This window comes from Centroberyx affinis, unplaced genomic scaffold (genome assembly GCF_046629955.1).
Source record: "Centroberyx affinis isolate AG114_WGS23_722 - 3 ecotype Tasmania unplaced genomic scaffold, CSIRO-AGI_Caff_v1 ptg005633l_1, whole genome shotgun sequence".
Lineage (NCBI taxonomy): Eukaryota > Metazoa > Chordata > Actinopteri > Beryciformes > Berycidae > Centroberyx > Centroberyx affinis.
The window spans coordinates 70,001-83,403 of NW_027282835.1; the positions used below are offsets into that span (position 1 = coordinate 70,001).

General features: G+C 42.5%; 1 protein-coding gene across 1 annotated transcript in view; it reads right to left on the reverse strand.

Moving 5' to 3' along the window:
• Positions 1–13,403, reverse strand: part of LOC139667566 (voltage-dependent calcium channel subunit alpha-2/delta-3-like) — a 108,453-nt gene that overhangs the window by 9,032 nt on the left and 86,018 nt on the right. Inside the window, exons 27-33 of the mRNA XM_071547052.1 lie at positions 8,739–8,800; positions 8,174–8,218; positions 8,020–8,082; positions 4,129–4,199; positions 1,859–1,934; positions 1,637–1,689; positions 622–677 (exon numbers count right to left, since the gene is read on the reverse strand). Coding sequence (XP_071403153.1) covers positions 622–677; positions 1,637–1,689; positions 1,859–1,934; positions 4,129–4,199; positions 8,020–8,082; positions 8,174–8,218; positions 8,739–8,800 — 426 coding nt within the window. The remainder of the gene's footprint in view (positions 1–621; positions 678–1,636; positions 1,690–1,858; positions 1,935–4,128; positions 4,200–8,019; positions 8,083–8,173; positions 8,219–8,738; positions 8,801–13,403) is intronic.

Here is a 13,403-nt window from a genome sequence, read left to right on the forward strand (position 1 = left end):
GAGGACAGCGAGGGGTTGTTGGGTCTGCGTATAAAAAGCTTCAGTCCAAAATGAGAAGTTAGAAAGAAATTGAACAAGTATTTTTAACAATCATTAGTACGAAAGTAAAATCCGTTATTTGTTACTCTTTAATTATACTGCTAAAGTTATGAGAATTGTAAACCTTTGCTTACAATTAAAATCAGTGTTTGAGGATAGAATGATCTGTATTTTGAAATACTTGACTGATGAATTTCACCTAAAAATAATTTTCCAAAATGGATATATAGCATTTTGGAATGAAACTCTTAATATGTACTAGGGCTACACGATTATGGCTAAAATTATAATCCTGAATATTTTTTCGGATATTGTGATCATGACTATTAATCAGAATTATTAGTCTTTATGATTTGAGGAACAAAATTATTTTACTGCACTTTCTGCCTCTCATAGCGACATCTTAGATATTTTCAACAACAGCATACATTCAAAATTTATTTAGATGAGCAAATCGTGCCGCACTATTATGTACAGCTGTATGCATGGGTGTTCTACACCGAGCCTTATTTTGTAGGAATGTACTTAAACACTGTCAACCCTTATTACAGTGGTGATCAGGTATGAATATACAGTTCTTACCTTTAGCTGTGAGGTCAGAGTGCCACCAGCTGTACAAGTTGAACTCTACCAGGAATCTAAACACAGAGAAGACATTGGCCATAACCAAACACTCTTACATACGCATATAAAATAAATACTGTAACACACTCTACTGCATGCTTACCATGTAACACCAACACATTATGAGTTTATGCAGAACTAAATCATACGTGCATCTGTGGAATTACTAACATCGCTGCTGATCTGGTCACAGAAGCGTAGGCAAATGTCATACTTCTACTTCCTGCTTACTATTCTCCTGATGTTTACCTGTTCAAAGGTGGAATTTAGCATAACTTAAATGTTATTTTAAGCATGCTATATTTATATGTGTTCCCAAATACTATAACCTGTTTACTGTACCAGCCTCCTGACCACCACGTTGTTTGAAGTTTTCAGTCACAGCCATGGAAAACAGTATCAACATTACAGTACTTTATTGAATATCCACTCTAATCAAGCCTAAACTTATTCCTATTTGTACCTCTTCCATTCCTCACTAATGGTGTCTGTGTCGTGAACATAATGTGATCATTCATCTTTTTTTTCTGAGAAAGCGCAAATGCAACATTGATGGAAAATGAAAGACATAGACCAAAACTAATTAATATTTGAGAGACATAAAATCGTCCGTACTGTGACAGAGGGTAAAATTAGCATAGACAACTCAATCCCCCCATGATGCACTGTGGCGACAACAGACCACCCAGGAAGACTCCGCAACCACAACATGGCATCATGGGAATACCCGCGCTACAGGAAACATCAGGTAGCCATTACTGCTTATGATCACTGATGATCACGTCGACGTACATGGCGCAGGCACTCATAAACAAACATACAGTTGATATATATGCACAAACACACAGCTAACCTCATCTGACAGCAGAGGCCACCATAAGACTCCTCAAAAGCACATGCATGCCATGCGTATATACAATTACAAACAGACATAAGACACACACACACACTCGCGCATGCACACAAATCTTACATGACAAGCTCGGTTAGGATCCACTTCACGGCTGAGAAGAAGGCAAAGTAAGGCTAAGGAGAGGGAAAAACACTGATCAGACACTAATAACGCACAACATGTAAACTGAATATTAATGAAACATCAATAAGTCATCAGAATGTAGCACTGCACATGATCAAGACATTCAAGGCATTCGAGTAAACAAGGAGGTTGAATAGTGTGACAAGATGCAGTACTCACATCCAACAGTGTGTGTCCACTATCACTACTCTCTGAATAGATCCAGCATATGGCCTGGTAGTCATACAGAGTCACCCTGGATAGATAGATAGACAGGGAGGGGAAAGAGGGAACAGAGAGAGTGAGACAGAGATAAAGAGACAAACAGAGAGAGGCAAGAGAAGACAGAGACAGCTAGAGACATAGCTGGAGAGAATGTTTGTGTAGACTTGACTTTTCACAAGTAATGCTTATGTCAGGAATAAATAGCTAAGGATAAAGTGCTAGGTCTGGGTTCATACATTCTCTCTACTGTTACATGCCTGAGGGGCCGTTTTGACTGCAGCGTGGGAGGGGGAAGGAGAGATCCCACCTCTGCTATACTGTAGCCGCTGCTTTACCTACGGATAATATATTGGATGGATATGACAAGAGTGGGAAAAGGAAAGCAACTGAAAGCTGAGAGCTCCCCTATCCCTCTCCCTTAGAGGTTCCTTAAAGTGATGTAGGAAGGTGAGTGTGTGTGTAGATGATTTGGGGATATTGGGGGGATATTGGGGGCTTTAGGGGCTTAGCCCACCCTGAGGGTGTGAGGTCTGGGTCTGTCTGGCTGAGGTCACTGAAGGGCTGTCTAACACACACACACACACACACACACACACACACACACACGCACACACACACACATGCACACATGTACACACACACACAGAGTTTGGGTCAGATATTGTACTGGCCACTCTTGGCTATAGCCTGCGGACATGTTCCTATATACTTGACAATACCCTGTGTGTGAACATGTGCACATGCATGTGTGTGATGTCTGAGTGGGCCCAGTCTATCCCCGGCCCTGGGCGATGTTCCACCCTCAGTCACAGTACCAATGACACACAGCTCTAATACACCGCCAGGAACCAATTAGCACTAAGCCAAGCCACATAATGGTGTTAGCAGCAAACTTAGACCGATGCAATATCTGTGTGTGAGTATGAGTGTGGGTGTACTCGTGCGTGCGCATTAGTGCATGAGTGTGTATGTGTATGTGTCTGTTTGTGTGTGTGTGTGTGGGTGAGTGACCGTGTCCATAACATCACTTTCAACATTTTTTATTCATTTCCTATTCTATTGGTTGTTTCTGGAGACAGATAATCCAAAAGTAACTGAAATAATTTGTCTTCATCTACAGCCTCTAATGTTGAAAGATATATACAAGCTGCTTGCTTATGTCTACTTTAAGCATTGGACTCTGAAACCTCTTTAATATTTTTTAATCGAGAGAGAAAAGCAGCGCCCCTACTTAGCACATTAATTCTCTACAGATGGCACTTGGTTAAGACTGATCATACTGAATTCATTAGTGTTAAGATCTAGAAGCCCTATTACTCATCATGTCAATCCTTCACCGACGTAAGTCCTATTATTCATTTATCATACGTCGTCCTCTATATAACCAATCCTTCATCATCAGACATTCATCATTCAGTAAAAGCACTTGTAAACCGCTTTGTTTTTATGAGTGGGACTGTAAACCATTTGCTGTCAGCTTTTGAGGTTCATGCCTGTGATAAAGAGGCGTGGTTGTCGACTTGTTTGATGATTTGTCTCCCATGATTTTTCTACATTAAGACAGCAAGGAAAAAGTCTCCTTACCCACGTCCTGAAAGCACAAAGGCACATGTTCTGACTGGTCTCATTAGTAACTGGTGAACGCTGGGTAAAATGCTGCTGCAGTTGTATTGTCAAAGTGGGTAGTTGCAAGGGTTAAGGCTAAATTTAGGGTCAAGTACTAAGATTCCAGAGTTTAACTCTGAATATTTAAGGAAACTACAGTATATGTCTGTCCATCTGCATTTCTGCTCTATAATACCGGGAATGATATCCTCCTGGGTTAAATTCCCAAATTAATCACGGAAAGTCACCACCCAATGCTCCTGGCATTTTCCAGAAGACCCAGCACAAGCAGTGTATGTGCGTGAGTGTGTGTACATCTGTGTGTGTGTGTGACTTCAAGTTCCTCCTAATTCCTCCGTTTCAGGAAAAGATTTGCAGTAATCCCCTAACGGAGAACTCCACGGAGCGAGGGGTCATAGTTCAGCGCTGAATAGCCCAACACGATTGGCCAAGTTAAGAGCTGTCAGCGCGAGGGGAGACATGCTCTCATACTGCGGCCTGCCTGTCTGCCTGATGTTACACACAAATGCACGCACTCATACATGCACTGATGCAGGCACGCACAAACGCACACGCATACACCCACACACACACACACACATGCAGTTTGAAATACTTACCTCTTGAAGGAGCCCATCTGCAGCAGCTTATTCATTACGGCTCCCTCTGCTTCTCCAAAAAACTTCCCTGTCTGAGACAAAAAGAGTGAGAGAGAGAGAGAGAGAGAGAGAGAGATTTGATGTTCTTTAATAAAACATCTTACAAGAAAACAGAAAACATAACTACCACCACAACAATGCCTGCAGCCCACATAGAGACAATCAACATTTAGATACAAACAGTCAGTCTTCTCCCACCATAGCCTACATATTGCGACATATTGCGTTTTTTCTCATTCCTGAGAGAAAAATGCATGTACTCCACCCTAACGCGTGCAGAGACCATCCCCTCACCTTATGCCAGCGGGTCAGCCAAATAGGCCAAACAGAAAATTCAGCAACACACTTAATGCCTTTTTATGAACAGAATACACAGGACTAAGAATGAAGCTCCACACACAGAGAGTTTCCCCCAGCCTGTCACACAGGACACTGAACAAGTTCAAAACATGCAGCCCATTGACATGTTGTCCATGCGTTTTTGCAACGCATGGACAACAGTTTCTTATACTCCACAGAAAGGACAAGCATTTCTCAACCCCGGATCCAGCCAACCCAGGAAGCTTTTTTTTTTCAGGGCCCCATACTATCTTCTACTGCAAGTCCCCTGACGTCTTAGGAAGTGGCAGGTTGTATGGGACTCTCCACCTAAACCCTGCAATACCCTCATCACCCAGTACCTCCTGCCATTGGTGCTCATTAGTGTCCTTCAAGACCCTGAGATTCCTGACATACTGTATACCAGGCCTTACCCCCTGCTTGCCCAAATTGCCCCAGGCTCAAAGTAGAGAAGGTGAGCAGCCTCCCTTCCTCCTGCCACCCCCCAGTTTCAGCTGATACCCTCAGCGACCCCCGCCCCCTCGGTGGCATCAGCCCCTCCCAGCATTTGGCAGAAAACCCAGCACTTCCTTGATGAAGCCTTGCAGCAGCAGTCCTGTCTGTTGGCCAAGCTCTTGGATTTCCTTGGGTTTCCAGGCTCCCGTGACAGGAGACAGCAGATGTCGCAGCTTGCTCATAAGGTGCTGGCTTAGGTTGGCAGAACGCTAAGAGGAAACACTGGGTTATGGATTAAATGTTCCTCTCATACACAGACACCAGGTGCTACACCCTCCACACGTGTATGCCTCAGCAGGCACCAGGCCCTCAGACAGGTAAATCCCAGGAGCTTGAGTCATGTGTCGCCACTGGAGACCACTGTGGAACTGTGGAGCTGTGGAGGAGAACCCCTCCTTTAATCCCTCTCTGCAGAGCCTCAGCCTTCACCCAGTTGGCCCCGGAAGAAGAGGCCATCATATAGGTCCTAAGGCAGTTATCCACTTCTCCAATGTCTGTTCATGCCTAACTAGGACAGTCAGGTCATCTGCATAGGCAGATAGAAAAACTGTCCAGCTTAATCCTGCCTCAGCTGCACCTTTCCCTGCAACTTCCTCCTGCACAGCTGTGGCTCTACAGTCAAGATGTAAAGCTGGACTGAAACTGGACAGCCTGGCGGATCAGCTTCATTATACAACATTTTGGCTAAAGAAATAAAATGGTTGCCATATCCCAACCCTGACAGCAGGCCTTTTACAGTTTGAACCATGTTTACCTTTACAGAGTGCTGATCCAAGGAGATGGCACCAAAATCCAGATTATAGAGTATCAGCAACAAATTGTCAATCATTGAGCGTCAATCAAGTGCAAGTAACACAAGTCCCCTTCTAGGGCAAGAGGGAAAGTACTGCTCACTGGCAGCTGAGGGGGAACTCTCCTACCTCCACATATTCACGCAAAACACAGTACAAGCTCTGGCCCATAATGTCCCAGAAGGCCTTATAAAAGTCCACTGGGAACCTGCCTAGGACAATTCATTAAAAGATTAAAGACAGTCCAAATGAGAGAGAGTGAGAGAGAGACAGTGAGAAAGAGAGAGAGAGAGAGAGAGAGAGAGAGAGAGAAGGGGATAAGAGCCAGAAAGTGAGAGACAAATGAAAAGAACATGAGCGAGAGAGAAGGGCAGAGAGGATAGAGCCAGGGGAATGGGCTCTAGATGAGCCAAAGTAAGAGTGACAGCATGTCTAGTGACAGCTAAGCAGAGGGTATATGCTAGGGCCAGCGCCACATCTCCTTGAGAGCAGTCTAGACAACAATAAGATCATCCGAGAGATGCAGAAAAAAATGCTTACATAAGGGGAAAACCGAACAGGGCTACTGAATGATAAACATGCACTGCGGACTAAAATTAAAGCAGAGCCCTGGACTTCCACATGAACGTTTACCTAGACTCACACTGACTCAAATTGAGAGCACAAAAAGGACTTACATCTGGACACACTCTCACAACCACTCATGTACACTCTGCGTAAACTTAACCCTGACTTAACCCATGACCTCATACTAAAACTAATTCTTTGATTTATACTTATGTATAACACATTGGCCTCTGTGTATGGAACAAAGCTGACCTGAGGTGAACTGGTTGTTTATGTCATGGAGAAGTTCTTGTAACCTCACCAGGGATCCTAGATCTGTGCTACTATTTATAGATTTTTTTTTACTGCATATAAACACTGGGACTCGCACCAAGACTCCTATCAAAACTGACACCCGAACTCACAATCAGACTCATATTTTGGCTCACACCTGATTTAACCCAGAAGCACCACGACTGTTTTTAGCTTGCACCACTAAGACACTTAATATTGCAAGTTATCATGCAATTACAAAAATAATGTCCAAAATAGATGATATTACAAACTAATCACTCAAGTTATCAGTTTTATCAACAATTAGGCTTTGTTTGACTATAGGGGGAAATACCCAATTGTATGCAGCAGTGCAAATTCATAAATTGCAGCAACACATAGCAATCATGTTTGCCATTATTTAATCACCAATTATATTTGTTTTTTTTAAAGATTTATTTTTGGCATTTTATGCTTTTTTTATTAGACAGTTACAGTGAGAGAGAGACAGGAGGGTATGGGAGAGAGAGTGAGGGGACATGCAGCAAGGGACTGCAGGCTGGATTCGAACCCAGATCGCTGCGGGAAGGACTGAGCCTTATGGTACGCGCCCTACTCGGTGAGCCACCAATTAGGCTGTATCTGAAGCTGCACACAGCTTTGTGATAACTGATAATACAATAACTGTTGGATTATTTGACTTGTCAAAATGTAACAAAAATGTCCCTCTTAATGGGTTGAAAACGTAATAAAACCTGTTGGATAATAATAATCAAATAATAGAATAGTCGAATAATAACATCACATTAGTATATTAATTGGTGATTATTACTTCATTGGAGGTGTAACATATGTTTAAGTTATGATGTAATAATGATATTGACTAATAATGTAATCACTGAAGTCATTAAATTCGCTATAGATATTACATTAATAGTGATTATTGCAGAGTATTGTATTGTTAGTCAGTAGAATTACAAATAGGGTACAACCCTTACGCAATATCAAGCAATGTATTACATTCATCTTCAAATACGTTACTGTGCACAGCATCACCTGGAGGGCTGGGGAGGTGAGACTGGAACAGTCTTAACCTTCTTAACACATAAGGTGATAAATAACACACCTTCTGGGGAAATTCATGGACAGAGAGCCTGATAGTTTTTTGTGAAACATATAAGCATTTTAAAATGTGAGAGAGGTAAAAAATGACCTCATGGAGCCTCTTGTGTTAAAATAACACCTGAATTACAACTCATTGAGAGATTTGCAGGGCTTGCAGAGGAACTAACATAAATGTCTTTAATGTATATACGACTACTTTACAGCAGACTATTATCTGACTCTTTTTACTGGTCTTGACAAGTCTGGTTCTGTGTGTGTGTGTGTGTGTGTGTGTGTATCTCACCAGAGTGTAGTCCTCTGCTACCAGAATGAAGCCATTGTTGTCGATGAGGTAGCAGTTGATGTTCTGTTGAGCAGAAAATATGTGTTAAAGCAGAAAGAAGTATAGAGCTGATAGAAACAGGGAGAGTTGATGAAGGAAAGGAAGGCAGACTGACCTCTTCGTCACAGCTTATGGAGCATTTCCCATCCAGGGCTGCACACTATAAGACAAAAGTATGGGATACAGAGTACATCTGGGTGTGATGGTAAATAATTAGGCTGTCTGGTCTAGTACATAGATCCTTACTGTCATAGCTGAAAACCTTCTCTATCTTCCAAAATCATTCCTATGCCTATCCCTAACTTATTTTTTAAGATATTAAATAAAACAGATTAATGTCCATGCTTTTTATTTGACAATATATTTTAAACGGGTTTCATGGGTCCTTGAAACGTATTCAGGAGGGACATGTCAACTTTTAATTCAAGTAGAAAAATGTCATAAAACACTGAGTTCACTGTGTGAACCTGTGAATGTATCTTAATATATATAAAAATGTGTTTTTTTCCTTTGGCTTTCCTCACAGTTTGATTTTAAATTTTGTAATTTTAAACATTTATTGGCAGACACTCTTGATGTTTGAGTTACTATGTGTAAGTTTGTGCGTGCAAGTGTGTATGTACTGAATGTGGCGTGTGTATGTGTGCATGTACACTTACAGTATGTTTGTGTGTGCGTACCTGTCTGCTGGCTGTCCAAAATTTCTTCTGAAAGAACTCCAGTTTCATCTGGATGCCCACAGCTAGAAAAGAGACAGCACAGCCACTGAGACATAACAACTGGACATGTGTGTGCTTTGTGTGTGTATGTGCAAGTCTTGTACTGTGATCTTGTATGACAGCTGTGTCACAACTGGAGTTATCCTATAGGCAAAAGAGAGATTATTAACACACACACACACACACAGCATCTCTGACCAACCACAACAGAGGGAGAAGACGCACAAACATTCCCATGTTAGCAAACGTCCCTACTGAACAGACAAAATGGGCCACATTAACAAGAAGACAGCTATAGCCCGCATGATACATGTGTCAGCCTATATTTCCGGAGGGGTAAGAGTGTGTCTGTGTGTGTGTGTGCGAGTGTGTGTAATACTGTACTGTTTGCACACATGTGCGTGCCTGTCTCTGAACCACACTGAAAATGCAGTTTCACACATGACTCTAGACCAGGCCTCTCTCGCTGTGCCCACATGAAATCCATCCCATTCCTCAGTCTGCCTCCCTGTTCTTATCCCGACAGGCCTTTCCTGAGCTGGGATACAGAGCCGCTCTCACTTCCATAAGCCTCGACACAGCGGGTCCCTATACACACAGATCTGACCAGAATTCCATGCTTGGAAAAAAAACAGGTCTCTGACATTGAACGTGTCAGCTTTTTCAGAGTTGATTGAGGAAAGATTGACACGTTCCACACGGCCGTTTACTTCCCTTTTCTCCTCCTCCACCTCCTCCACTCCCACTGCCCCCTGCTACTCCGCAGACTCAGCGCGCCCTTTCTCTCAGCAGGGGTTTGCCATGTTTAGGGGTCTGTAAGTCTTTCCATGCGCTGCAGGAGCAGAGGAGAGATTTAGAGCCCCATTTGACTGCAGAGCAGCCGCAGGTAGTAAAGCAAATGGAAGAGAACACATGCCATTTGTATGGGTTTAACAGTTGGGACTTCAAAGGGTTAGATGGATATATCGGTTGGCCGATATATCCATTTGTCGACATAATTTATCAGGCTAATACTGGCCTTTATTTAAATATTGGATAGCCAGTGCCGTCCATCTCCGATATGATGGTGATGATTTATATTTATATTTTTTATTTATATTTATATTTGATCATGTATCATACTATAAAGCAAGGAATCTCTGTCTGTCTGTCTGTGTGTCCGTCGCATATCTCGAGAACCGTTCGTCCGATCGACTTCACACTTGGTGGGTGTATTGCTGGGGACCCAAGGAAGTGCAGTGTTGGATTTGGTGCAATTTGGACACGCAACACGTTCAATATTAATAAACGTTGAATAAACAAGCGAACAGCGCTCTGTGCAGCAGCGGGGCGAACGGGCACTGCACTAGTTTAATGTATAATTAATCAGTATGACACTGGTTGTCTATGGGAAGCCATTAACCAGAACAGAGTGACATTTTGATTGGATTCTGCACAAGAATGCATTAATATGTTTTATTAGTAGTAGTAGTAATAGTAATAGTAGTAGTAATATTAGTAGTGGTAGTAGTAATTGTATTATTATTATCCTGGGTAACAATAAGCGTCCAATAGTCTAAATGCTGTTTCAGAGGCTTTTCCACCATGCCAAGAATAACATTCTTGGGGAAATACTGAATCCTTGTAAATTTTTGGAATTTCTTGGTATGAACACGGTCAAATTTGAATCCAAAAATATCAGTATCGGCCTTCAAAAACCCAACAGGCCTGAACACGTCCAGTTGTACTTTACACCACAGGACAGGGTTCTGAATAGTTTCAGTAACAAACCAATGAACCAATCACATGCAGTTTAGGTTTCAGTGATTTCTAACTGAAATGAATCTGGAGGCGTAGATGTTGAAATGCTCTGACAGAGCAAAACAGAGCACAACCCCCACATGCAGTGTTCCTGTGAAGACGGACTCCTGCGGATCTGTGTTGTGTGATACTGTACATAGAAATATACAGTAGTGAGTTACTATGAGAAATACAGTGAGTGTCCATGCAGATGGGACCAAAAATAAATAGCTGGATAGCACTGGATGCAGCCTGTTAATAGAATATTATCAGTGAGAAATATTCCACTAGCTTAGTGTGCCTGTGTGTTTCTGTGATTGTCGTAGTGCAGTGGGGTGCTGCTGTGGCCTGTTTTAGCCCTAGCCCAGAGGAACAGGTGCAGATTATCCCATCATAAGCATTGCCAGGTCCTTTCAGCAGCCCGCCAGTTCTACACCCACATGGAAAACCCAAGAGGAGAGGCTAATTTAAGATGCTGGGCAACAACAACGGAAACACACATATAAAACCAGGGAAAACCTGAGGCATTAAGCTAACAGAGATTCAGGTTGATCTACTCTGTATAATCTATAACAAATAAGAAAATAGTGACTGAGGGGCAAAAAGACAAGGAGATCAAATCGTACATTGTGAAACATACAGTCAGTAAATTTGAAAACACCACTATTCTGAAAAGTAAAATAGTCCATCTATGTGCAGGTTTCAAATGGTTAAAACACATTATCAAACACAGTCTCGGATGCATCATCTTATGCATGTTCAGTAAGCAGTGTACCTCTCAGTAAAAATAATAAATGGAAATGGAAATCCAATATGCGAGTAATTTGGGGTTTTGCTCTGTGGAATTGTATTAGAGGGTAAAAGGGCACAATTGCGGCTGCTACCTGGCACTGCTCTCAGAACAAAAAAGACAGGGGCCTGAATCTGTCCATATGCACTCTTTCTCTCATTCCTCATCTCTCACTAATGCTCTGGCATTTTCTGCACTATGAGGCAACATTTAATTTCCCTGGGTTTGGTTTAAGAACTTGGGGGTATTTATACGCTGAGCTGGCTTTATGAGTCCAAAGATGAAGAGACGTAAAATCCACTCCAAATCCACCTCATCACCAATCCCCTGTCAGCACAATCCCAGGCAGGGAGAGATGACAACCTGGTTTAAAGCCTACACATATTTGGGATTGTAATAAGGATTGTCTAAATGTGTAAGTCCATCAAGTATGTGTGCACATGTGTGTTTGTGTGGGCACATACAGTATACATAGCCACATGGACAGGCAAGGGCAAGCATGAGTGCATATACTGTATATATGTGTGTGTGTATGTGTTTCTCTTTGTTTGAGCGCACGTATGCACCGATTCACATCCCAGTGACAGCGAAAAGAGCTCCAGGACCAACACAACGCACACAAACACACACCCGCACACACACAAACACACATACAAGCGTCACAAACATACACACAGCTGTCAGAGAGATGTAGTGATTTGCAAATGCGGTGGTGCATTTGTCCGGCAGCATAGCTCCACAGTTGAGCACAGCGCAGGGGCGCATCACGTCAGAGGACACACGCGAGATGCCGAGCGACATTCAGAGGATGAGCAGAGCAGCGCACACAGGAGGTTGTGGCTAAGGATGCCAAAAGTCTACAACAGACTTCGGCTCCAATGACCTTCCTGTGTGTCTTTGTTGAGACAAAATGGAGACTTGTCTGATTGTTAGAGATCCAGATCTAAGATTCAGATTATACTTTAACCACTGCAAAATTGCAATTGCAAAATATTTGAAAAAGGAAATCTGTGTTGGCAAAATCTTGAATAACTCGCTCAATGAACCTTAAGATTTGATACACATGATCATATGCGAATCATGTGAGGCATCTTTCCAGTTTGCCTTTAAGGCCTTAATGCCACATGTGTTAAATGGGTCACAGAAGGTGTGCGTATGAGTCAGATGGTGCTAATCTTCTATATGGCATTCTAGTCAGAGGAGGAACAGTAGGGCCTAATTGTGTGGGTTTTTTTTTTTAAACTTGATGCCTAACATTTCTCGACATTGCAACACAAACACAGCAGGCTGTCTGTACACATCAACCATGTGGGCTTTTAGCAAATACAAGGGTGTCATCACACATTTGATGCCTGTGTGTACGTGTGCATGATTGCACATGTGTGTGTGTCGGTGTGTGTGTGTGTTGTGTGCGTGCGTGCATGTCCCTATACATGCATGTATGGTTCTCAATGTGTCTTAGTGTGTACATTTACTTTCTCAAAGCTAACTGTTATCCTCGTGCATCCACAGAAATAAATTAACTAATTGTAAGCTGGTTATATAAGAAGCTTATATTTTCATATGATGGCATTAGAATAGTTGTCAAGCTCCACATCGAATGAATGGATGAGAATATGGATGGACAGGAGGGTATAAAACAGGGAGGAGAAAGAGGAGAGGGGTCAGCTTGGGAGTTTAATCATGTTCATCATTAAAAATGATTCTATCATTAATCTCTCCCTCTCTCTGTTTTTTGCCTCTCCTTTGAGCTACCCATGCTCATATGAGCTTCAGTCAATCCTTTTATATGCAAGAAAATCCAATGTACATCTATCGCAACAGCTTAATATCCTGCTGTGTGCGTTTGTGCGTGTGTGTGTGCGCATGTGTGCGCTTGCACGTGCTGCGTTGCCATGCTGGGGGCGTGTTCTGCCAGCCCTTGTGCCCGCGGCTCATGCATAATATCATCAGAATATGGCACGGCAGCGGGCATCCTCCAACTGTGTTAACTGTGTGTTGAAGTGTGTGTGTGTTTGCGTGGAGACACCACAATCCAGATCTAATTTTGTCTTGTT